Raw genomic sequence first — 11,162 nt, forward strand, 5'->3', positions numbered from 1 at the left:
AAAATTATGTGAAAATCATCTTACTCACTCATTCACAGAAAACAATATATTGATTAAAGACACTTTTTGTGTAGAAAAGGTATATGCAAGTAGGCGTGAATGATCATGAATAATGCTGTGATTCCCACCTGAGAAGACAAAAGCCTGCATAATGAGCTGCATAATGAGCCTTTCAGTCAGGTATGTGACTGAGAGGGAATTGCTACAAGAAAGAATGTGAGGAAAAAATAAATTTATATATTTTTTGTTTGTAGTTTATTTAGAATATATATAAATATCACATAAAATAACTTTAGATTCACTTGCGAGTGCAGTTAAACAGTTTATTAGGAACAAAAAAATAAAAAACAACACAAGAGTCAACTTGAACAACATTTTGAAGAGACTCATGGGAGTGTATGCATCGCATGGTCTTAGCTGTGGTCCAGGTTCCTGTGCAGGCAGGAATCTCAGAGCCTGTGAAACATGTCAACGCCAGTCTGTTTTCCATGACCGAGTGGGCTGCTTTGCTTTGGCTCTCTTTGCAACACGTTCTTTTGCACTTGTTACGTCCTCTGGACATAATTGTTTATTTATTATTATTATTATTTATCTTTGCTGTGGTGATGTGTTTGTGTATTGTGCAGTTTCCCTTCTCTCTCTCTCTTTCCCTTTCCCTCTGCGCAGTGTTAATTGGACGCAGCTGCAGGTGGTTATGTGGAGGATGGAGCGCGCTTAAAAGCTGAGGAGGATGGCATTGAAGTGGGTCGTTTGACATGTGGGCCGTCGGTTGATTTGGTTCGGCGTTGAGAGCGTGCTGTGTGTGCGTCGTAGAGCTCCGCGGTGTTGGTCGCTGCCGTTCTGCCCGCCGTCTCCTGCCCCAGACATTCATCGCATTTGTTGGATTTGCGGTAGCTATTGGGTTGCTGCCGTTTGAGTGAGAGTTCTGTTGTTGTGTTTGCTTTAATGTACTTTGTTTGTTTTGGAAGCCGTAGGGAGGAGGTTGCCATTTACTTTATGATCCCTTGTTTTCTCCTGTTTTTGGACCGCTAGGGAGTAAGGGGAGATTAATGTGTTTTGTTTGGGTTTTGTTTTGTTAGGTAAGTTAATGGTTAATTATGTCTTAGTTGGCTTCTCTTTTGTTTGTTATTTTGGCCATAACCCCTCCTGAAGATTCACGCTTCCTGTTACGTTGTGAATTTAAAAAGCTTCTTCCTTTAAATACATTCTCGCTCCGTCGTGTTTGTGTGTGTGAGCTGGGACAGAAGAAGAGGGGCGGGCATAGTCGCTAAATTTGATTTATTCTCTTTTTTTTTCTTTGTCCGGAATCCCCGACCCTAGACTGGGGAGGACGTGACGCATGCAAATCCAGATTTCCCAAATACAATACATGAAACTGAAATGGGATTTTAATCTTCAATATGGCCTCCAATGTCCCGTGTATGTCTTTCTAACAGAATATATGGTGATGATTTGCTACTTCAGAATTAGCAATGTCAGAAATTTTCTTTATTCTCTATTTTTTCTTTGTCCGGAATCCCGGACCCTAGACTGGGGAGGACATGACGCATGCAAATCCAGATTTCCCAATATAATACATGAAACTGAAATGGGATTTTAATCTTCAATATGGCCTCCAATGTCCCGTGTATGTCTTTCTAAAAGAATATATGGTGATGATTTGCTACTTCAGAATTAGCAATGTCAGAATGTCTCCAACATCCAGATTCTATTTCACTATGGCACATTTGTGCAGGGGGTATAAAAAAAATCTAATTCAATTTTTCCAGGCTAATAACCTCCACTGGTGTGAGCCTGTGGCTTCCCATTGGGATGTACTTGTTTTTAACCAAATGGGAGAAGGAAGGAAAAATGATTATAACAAGAGCTGTTAAAATCATTTTTCCTTCTCTCATTTAATTCTTGCATAGGAGGTAGAATCTGATCTATAATTTTGAAGACCATGATCAAATTTAAAAATTACATTACTAACAGTATTAGCCCTATATGCAGACAGGAATATCTTCACTAAATCATTCTGTGCCCAATCCCTGCTCTTGTTCAATGTTGAATTAAAGTAGTGTCTTATTTGAAAGTATCTGAACAAGTCATGATTATCCAGTTTAAACTGATTCTTAAATTCTTGGCAAGTTAAGAAAATATTATTGTTCGTAATAGATTAGTAGTTATCCATGGATATTCTTTACTTATGTTTTCTTTATAGATTATCGTCTGCAATTACTGCTTGAATCGGTACTTCAGGGGGAAAAAAAGAGAAATCAATCTGTTTCCATGTAGCTTTATAGTATGGATTGCACCAGCAAACTATGGGTCTTAACTGGGAAGCTATATAATAGTCTTTAAGAGATGGGAGGGCCAAATCTCCCCTTTCTTAACTAGAGTGTTTTATATAGAATTCTGGGTTTATTTACCTTGCCAGATAAAACTTATAATCCATTTGTCCCAATCTTACAATTTTTCTTCTGAGATCTTCACGAGAAGTGTCTGAAATAAATACAAAAGCCTCGGGAGCTTGTTTATTTTAATAATATTCACTCTATCCCCTAAATTCAAAAAAGGGATAACATTCCACCTCTGAATGTCTGTTCGTAACTTCGTATTTAGGATTCTATAGTTTACATCAGACAAAGTTCTAGTATCTTTTGGCATATATATTCCTAAATATTTTATTACCTCTGTATTAAAATTAATCTTGTACTTGACCCTTGTTTCTTCAGAGGGGGTAAAATTGTAGCAAATGACCTGTTTTTTGCATGTTTACTCGTATCCCCGTAAAGAACCAAATGTATCTAGAACAGGGGTTTTCAACCTCTTAGGACATGCCCCCTTTCTATTTTCTCTTTATGGTACATTCAGGTTCTGTAAGCACTACAAAAATGTATCCTGAAATGTAACTAGGAAGTCAGTTTAATTGAATGTAACAAGTTAAGGCTGCTCTGTGCCTGCTCAAAATTCTGTGTAAAGATGCAATACTGCATATTTAATGTGTGATCTTCATTCGTTTTTTCTGTAACCATTTATAAAGTAGTCAAAGTTTATGATGCATAGTGTTTTAAAAATTGTCCAGATTTTAAAAGTTGTGTAGTGCATTCCAGACTAAAGACACTCTCATTGAAGAGTAATTCTCAGTTAAAAAGGGATTTAAGTGAAACTCGAGAACTTCGATTTATTCCAGAAAAAGCTCAGGAAAATGTTAAATCTAACATGGCTTTACAAAGCTGATTTAAGTTGAAGTTCAGATACAGTTTGGATGGAAATAGTATTTGCAATGATGAAAGCTTGTTCTGATTGGTTGTCAGTGCATTTCTATAATGATGCGGTGTTGTTAAAGGGGTCATATGATGCGATTAATTTTTCCTTTCTCTTTGGAGTGTTACAAGCTCTTGGTGCATAAAGAAGATCTGTAAAGTTGCAAAAACTAAAGTCTCAAATCCAAAGAGATATTCTTTATAAAAGTTACAAGACTGCACTTTAAAAAAAAAAGTTGAATGTTTAACGTTTTTAGAAATATCATGGAATGCAAAGCAATGCTATTAATACAAATGTGCTATTATTGGTTTAACAATCCAACAGTACTTTTTCTTCATTTCATTTTTTGTTCAGGCACTTTGATAGTGTTCATGTATTTTATGGTACAGCCCTGTGTCTTTAGCCTTATGTTTTATATAAAACATTTTATTATTTTGTTCATTAAATGTCAACTGTCATTCCCAGATCAGGAGAATCTTCAAACTGGATTTTAAAATCTGCTTCTGCTTCTTCAAATACAATCACCTGTTGAATAAATGAAAAACCGATCTTTCAGAATTTGTCTTAATTTGTTAATGGTCAGAATTTGTGTTTATTAAGATTATAAATAATATTACATGGGTTCAACCACTGATCTCTATTCAACCCACTGGTTCAACATTGATATTTGCACTAATTCTTCAAACGCATAACCAGTTCTTAGGTATCAAGGATATTTATATAACATAAATTTATATAGGAAATGTATATAAACTGACCTGGTTCATTCCACTGTTGAGGAAGGGTCCTGGTAGAAACAGAGCTTGCTGTGGTCCAGCATCCCAGTACCGTCCGATGTTTTGGCCATTAATGAAGACTACACCCTTCCTCCAACCCTGCATGTGGACATAATATTCAGTACAGTACAGTATTTCTGACCAAATTTAAAGGAATAGTTCACCCAAAAATTATAATTTACTGAAAATGTAGGCACCCTCAGGCTGTCCAAGGTGTAGATGAGTTTGTTTCTTTATTGGAATAGGGTGCCGTCAGAATGAGAGTCCAAACAGCTGATAAAATCATCACCATAATCCACAAATAATCCACATGACTCCAGTCCATCAGTTAACGTGTTGTAAACCCCAAAAGCTGCGTGTTGTAATAAACAAATTCATCATTAAGATGTTTTTAATATAAAATTTAAAATACGATCAAACACCATTTCTAAGCAAAAACAGTTCTAAACAAATATGTTCATGGATTTTGATGTGAGAGGACAACAGGAGATGAACTTTTTCACATTATTACTATTATAGACTATAGATATTTTGGCAACAGTAAAAATTTAAATGTCTTGATGGGTTTATTTCTTACAAACATGCATCTTTTCACTTCATAAGACTAATTGATGGACTGCAGTCGTGTGGATCACTTGTAGATTGTGATGTTTTTATCAGCTGTTTGGACTCTTATTCTGACGGCACCCATTCACTGCAGAGGATCCACTGGTGAGCAAGTGATGTAATGCTACATTTCTGAGGGTGAGTAAATTGAGCAAATTTAAATTTTTGGTTGACCTATTAAGCCTATTAAGTACCTACTAGCACTTCATTCTGCTGCTTTTTCAGTCCTACATGAAATGCTTGTGCTCTACTTGATAGCACTACACACTGGCCATATTGTGAAGTACAACATCAGTTCACCAAAAATAAAGATTCAGTCATCATCCCGCATGTTGTTCCAAATCTATATGACTTTCTTTCTCATGTGAAAAATAAAAATAATTTGTCTAAGTTTTTTTTTAAAACAATGGAATGGTCTTCAATGTTTTTTGGTTCCCAGTGTTCTTCAATATATATATATTTGTTGTGTTCTTGTTTGCAGCAACATGAGGGTGAGTAAATGATGAGAGAACTGCAAGTTTTGGGTGTTCTGTCCTTTTAAAGGTGATAGAATTTTAATATTAATTCTTCCACCCTAGTTTAATATGCAGCCAACTTGAGGCTAATTGTGGAGTAACTTTTAAGATTAACAAACCATAGCTTGTAACCAGAGCTTTGTAAAATGGGTTGGCCGACACTCCATTCATGAAGCCAAAGTTTGTCCCTCCGTGGAACATGTACAGGTTGATGGACATTCCTCGTCTCAGTATCTCTCTCACCACGGCAACCAGGTCTGTCATTAGAAAGGAAATTTCACATCAGTGCTTCGGCCCTTCATGTTAATCATGGTAAATGACAAGTTATCAAGGGCTTTTTAAATAATTAATATTAAAAAAAAAAAGTAGCTAAATAAAACAAACGTTTAAATTAATAAAAAATAAAAACGTATAATAAAATGAAATTATTGCTTTATATTATTCACTTAAAAATATTAAAATATTATTTATTATTTGTTTGTTTTATTAATTTCAATGTTTTGATTGTGTCATATGATAACATCTTACCCTCTGCAGGAAAACTATGGTGTAAACCGCTCCATCCATCAGACCTCCCCGTCCAGAGCTCCATCACCAGCACAGGACTGTTGGGCTTTATGCACATGCGATTAAAGTAATGTCAAACGTTTTATCTAACACTTTCATTTACAAAACCGACCCTAAAATATCTACCTGCACTGCTTCAAGATATTTTATGTCATCATGATTCATTTTCTTGAATTATTTTAGACCTTCATGGTCGTCTGATGTTAGGAGAACTTCACTGATGCCCCTTTCTTGAAGAGCCTGGAAGTGTCTAAGTTTTTAAAAAAAACAATGGAATGGTCTTCAATGTTTTTTGGTTCCCAGTGTTCTTCAATATATATATATATATATTTTGTGTTCTTGTTTGCAGCAACATGAGGGTGAGTAAATGATGAGAGAACTGCAAGTTTTGGGTGTTCTGTCCTTTTAAAGGTGATAGAATTTTAATATTAATTCTTCCACCCTAGTTTAATATGCAGCCAACTTGAGGCTAATTGTGGAGTAACTTTTAAGATTAACAAACCATAGCTTGTAACCAGAGCTTTGTAAAATGGGTTGGCCGACACTCCATTCATGAAGCCAAAGTTTGTCCCTCCGTGGAACATGTACAGGTTGATGGACATTCCTCGTCTCAGTATCTCTCTCACCACGGCAACCAGGTCTGTCATTAGAAAGGAAATTTCACATCAGTGCTTCGGCCCTTCATGTTAATCATGGTAAATGACAAGTTATCAAGGGCTTTTTAAATAATTAATATAAAAAAAAAAAAGTAGCTAAATAAAACAAACGTTTAAATTAATAAAAAATAAAAACGTATAATAAAATGAAATTATTGCTTTATATTATTCACTTAAAAATATTAAAATATTATTTATTATTTGTTTGTTTTATTAATTTCAATGTTTTGATTGTGTCATATGATAACATCTTACCCTCTGCAGGAAAACTATGGTGTAAACCGCTCCATCCATCAGACCTCCCCGTCCAGAGCTCCATCACCAGCACAGGACTGTTGGGCTTTATGCACATGCGATTAAAGTAATGTCAAACGTTTTATCTAACACTTTCATTTACAAAACCGACCCTAAAATATCTACCTGCACTGCTTCAAGATATTTTATGTCATCATGATTCATTTTCTTGAATTATTTTAGACCTTCATGGTCGTCTGATGTTAGGAGAACTTCACTGATGCCCCTTTCTTGAAGAGCCTGGAAGAAATTATATTAAAAACTCTGCCATCAAAGAAAAGTACGACATCTGAGTTTGGAATGTTCATTCATACCTCTTTGATAAATGACATGTAGTTTCCATCTCTTGCATGTGATCCATATTTGTTTTCCACTTGAACAGCAATGACAGGCCCACCTTTCTTAAACTGACAACATATAAGCCCAACATCAAACATCACTCAGAGTACATTTTTAAGTACTTGTTATGTTTCAGAAACAATCCTACCTGGAAAGGCACCACTTTGGGAATAAGCTTATTGAAGTGCACGTTTACAGCCGCTATGAATGCTTGGTAAGTGGTTCGCAGAAGCATCTCTCTTATCACGCAAAAGCCAGCTGTAGAGGGAAGTGGTTTGTTTGGGGTGATAGAAATGGAACAAATTTCTCTTTCCGTGTGATGTTACACTTTATTTTGATAGTCCACTTTAGACATTCTGCTAACCATTAAGTAACTTCGCAAACTAAATGTCAACTAACTCTCGTAGAGTATTAGTAGACTGGTAAGTTAAGGTTAGTAGTATAAGTTGACACGTACTTGTAAAGACTACTTAGTAGAATGTCTGTTGGAGGACCATCAAAATAGTGTTAGCAGATATTAAGCAAACAGACTACTAATACTCTAATGACTGCTAGTTGACATGAAGTTGCAAAGTTAGTAGAATACCTAAGTGGACTAAAATAAAGTGCTACCAAATGTGAAGACACACAGGATATTTAACTGTAGTTCCTTGTAACAAGTTTTTTTTTTTAAATTCCCCTCATGACATTCATTACCAAAAAGCATGGCACATCATTTTGATTTGATCAAATGCTGCATTTGCTTGCTGCCTCACAATTTTTTTTATCACATTTTCTCTGGAATTTGCAGGATATGACTTAAAAGTTATGCTACAGTAGAGCCGTTTATATTCCATTCAACAGCAGAAATCACCTGGGCAGTCCTCCAAGGTCAAGGCCAGAGCATATGTATGGTCCTGTGCGTAAAATTACCCAAAGTCCCACCTCTGCAGCCAAGTGAAGGAAAGCTCTGTGAATTGGATGGGCAAAAAAAAAAAAAAAATCAGATAGAAGTCACAGAATTATAGATAAAGTATCAAATGAATAGCTAAAATAAATAAATAAATATTTGAAAGTAGTTAGAATTGGTAAAGAAGCACAGTTAATTGTTTAGAAATGGATTATTCCAATTTTAATAAAGCATTTAACTGACTAACTAACTAAATAAATAAATACTTGAAAGTTGGAATTTGTAAGGAAACACAGTTAATTATTCAGAAATTAAATTTAGCAATTTTAATAATTAAAATATTTAACAAACAAAATTAATGAAGTATTTGAAAGTTGGAATTTGTAAAGAAGAACACTTAATTATTTAAAAATGATTGCCATTGTAATAATTTAATTATTTAAATAAATGGAGTAAGTAAATAAGTAAAAAAATTATTAAAATAAACAAACAAATACTTGTAAGTTGGAACTTGTAAGGAAGCACAGTTATTTATTTAGATATTAATTACTGCCATTTTTTTAAAATTAAAGCATTTAACAATAAATAAATAATTGAAAGTTCGGATTTGTAAAGAAGCACCGTTAATTATTTAAAAATTTATTATTTCCATTTGAATAATTAAAGTATTTAACAAACAAACAAACGAATACTTGAAAGTTGGAATTTGTAAAGAAGCACAATTAATTATTTAGAAATTAATTCTTGTCATTTAATAATTAAAGCATTAAACAATTGTTTTCTGTAGCCACCTGATCACATGACCTTTTAGAATTTCACACAATCGCACCATTTCCAGCTTTACAAGGCCTCACTCTGATTTTAAAAGTTCTTTCAATTTTGCAATGATATTTAGTCTGATTCTACAGTTGGAGGGTTGTGTTGTTATGGAAGAGCGAGGATCTACATTAATGATGTATTCCCAGTGCTGTGTAGAGCCCAGATAATGATGCAGAACCAGAATTAAGTCCCTCCCGACAGCAGCAGACCGACAGTATTGTCAGAGGACCGGCAACAGGAGCTCTCTGAGATGTTTGTCTAACTACTGTAAGTGAAAGTCCAACAAAGCATTAAATAGAGGCGAGATCCTTCCAGGATCAAAATACACAGATCACGTATAGTGCTAATGTTCTCACATGTGGGAATTAGGGAAAGGATAGGGAGGATTTCTTACTTTATATCAAGACCTCCCTGGAAATGTAGCTCTCCTTTCTCTGGTTGATGGAGAGGCCATGGCACATCACTGCAAGATAAACACAGTCTTATTACTGAATGATTCTCAATATCATTAACTGTGATTGTCCATTTCAAACTTTCATTTTCACCATCCGGTCCTTCCAGTAAGCTCTGGGCAGGCGGAAGTAGTGTAAAGAGCCCCCCAGAATACGAAACGGCTTTCCTCCCAGAGTGAATTGGGAAGAGTTCACTCTCAGACCCGTTGATCGATTTATCCTTATCTTTCCCGTCGGACCACTGGACACACAACAAGAGAAACACGCACACACACACACTCACGAAAAAAAATTTTAAAAAAATAAATAAATTTCCCCAGGAAATTTTCATCAACATTTCGCTAGTTAAATCATTTAACAAACAAACAAATAAATACTTTAAAGTTGGAATTTCCTAAGAAGCACAGTTATTGATTTTGAAGTTATTGATTTCCATTAGTAAATAAATAAATAACTACTCAAAATAAAGATGCACAGTTAACTATTTTGAGATTGATTATTGCCATTTTAATAATTAAAATATTTAACATAAACAAACAAACAAATAAATAAATACTTGAAAGTTGAATTAGTAAAGAAGCACTGTTAATAATAACTTTGAAATCAATTATTGCCATGTTAACAATTAAAAGCAACAAATAAACAAATAAATATTTTAAATTTGGAATTCGTAAAGCAAAGGTAGTTATTTTGAAACTGACTAATGCCATTTTAATACTTAAAGCATTTAACAAAAATACATACATACAAACTTAAAAGTTGGAATTCATAAAGAAGCACAGTGAATTACTTTGGAATGGATTTTTGCCATTTTAATAATTAAAGCTTTACATACATACATACATAGAAGCACAATTACAAAGAGAAGGTGAAAACTAAATGTTCCCTGTAAATGCACTTCCACAATATTGGTTACATTTGATTTCACAGTGTTTGAAGTGTCCGGACAGTGTTATTGGGCATACTAACAGTAAATTATGCATTATTACATCAACTGTTTGTAAACCAAACCCTAATACTCACCCTAACCCTATAGCAAGTACATGTTGATATTTAATATTACTTAGTAGCCTACTTAAACATACAAATGCACTGTAACAAGGACACGTTTAAATGCAGTGTAACCAAATAATTAAACAGCCCTGCTTATGCTGAGATGACTAGTGAATTACGCATTTATTTTTTTATGCATTGATTCTGTGCAGCTGCATGCAAAATATTTCAAATATAAAAATATTAAATATTAAAGACATTTAAAGACACAAGATAAGTGCAAAGTTTTGCCTTACCTGTCCTGAAGTGTCGGTATATAATAAAGCACGCAAGACTTAAAAAACAGAATAACATATCGCCTCATGATTGTTTCTTATACTGAAAACAGCCCCGTTTTCTCATTTAAGAGCTATGAAATGTTTCAAATGTAATCTGAAATAAAGTGCCCACCAGGATCCGGTAAAAGACAGTGACATTTATGCGGTGAGTTTCTAGGAACAAACAGAAAGCGTCGCGGGTATCTGCGGTGTAGTTCCTGTCAATAAGCGCGATCTAAAAACTACAAATCCCGTCATATGGTAGACCGCTTCGCGCATGCGCAGCTGCGCTGGCCTGATGCTGTTTTGTTGAGAGCTTGAGAAAAGAGAGTGAAACTCCAAGGCTTCAGGTGAAGAGAAGATTTTAGCCTAAATAGGCACATGAGGTACGATGTGCTGGATTGATATGTAAACATGTTTTATATGGTTATAAGTATCCGATAATATCTGCTAAAGTTGATTTTACTGTAGTTAGCTGCTCAGCTAATGATCCACTGGCTAATGCTGCTGTTTTTGTTGTTTACTAGAGAACTGGTCCATCAAACAATGTTTTCTGATAATCGAAATAAGGATAATCTTATTTGGCCTAATATAGCATGCTGTCTTTTGGTGATATGGAGTGTTTTTATCTACACCAAGCATTAGTTCAGATCAAAATATATTGCAAAAATATGTTTGTTAGTATATATA

At 34.6% G+C, this 11,162-nt stretch overlaps 2 protein-coding genes and 1 pseudogene across 2 annotated transcripts in view; 1 reads left to right on the forward strand and 2 right to left on the reverse strand.

The window, feature by feature from the left end:
- Positions 1-3,655: 3,655 nt before the first annotated feature.
- LOC107730967 (beta-galactosidase-1-like protein 2) lies at positions 3,656-5,384 on the reverse strand. The gene is made up of 3 exons (XM_016541923.1): positions 5,266-5,384; positions 4,008-4,124; positions 3,656-3,774 (listed from the first exon to the last, which is right to left on the reverse strand). The coding sequence occupies exons 1-3, from the start codon at positions 5,311-5,313 to the stop codon at positions 3,691-3,693; spliced, it is 249 nt and encodes an 82-aa protein (XP_016397409.1). The 5' UTR covers positions 5,314-5,384; the 3' UTR covers positions 3,656-3,690.
- A 328-nt stretch (positions 5,385-5,712) lies between these two features.
- On the reverse strand, positions 5,713-10,730 carry LOC107730944 (beta-galactosidase-1-like protein 2; annotated as a pseudogene).
- Positions 10,731-10,752: 22 nt separating this feature from the next.
- Positions 10,753-11,162, forward strand: part of LOC107730976 (etoposide-induced protein 2.4 homolog) — a 5,482-nt gene continuing 5,072 nt past the window's right edge. Inside the window, exon 1 of the mRNA XM_016541936.1 lies at positions 10,753-10,858. The gene's annotated coding sequence lies outside the window, so the exon portion shown is untranslated. The remainder of the gene's footprint in view (positions 10,859-11,162) is intronic.

This window comes from Sinocyclocheilus rhinocerous, unplaced genomic scaffold (genome assembly GCF_001515625.1).
Source record: "Sinocyclocheilus rhinocerous isolate Xijiao unplaced genomic scaffold, SAMN03320098_v1.1 scaffold1330, whole genome shotgun sequence".
Taxonomy (NCBI): domain Eukaryota; kingdom Metazoa; phylum Chordata; class Actinopteri; order Cypriniformes; family Cyprinidae; genus Sinocyclocheilus; species Sinocyclocheilus rhinocerous.

Coding starts and splice junctions, on each gene's coding strand:
- LOC107730967 (XM_016541923.1), bottom strand. CDS start 5,313: ATGGAGTGTCGGCCAACCCATTTTACAAAGCTCTGGTTACAAGCTATG. Junction 4,125..5,265: donor AGCTCTGGTTACAAGCTATG/GTTTGTTAATCT, acceptor GTCCACATGCAG/GGTTGGAGGAAGGGTGTAGT. Junction 3,775..4,007: donor TCAACAGTGGAATGAACCAG/GTCAGTTTATAT, acceptor TTTATTCAACAG/GTGATTGTATTTGAAGAAGC.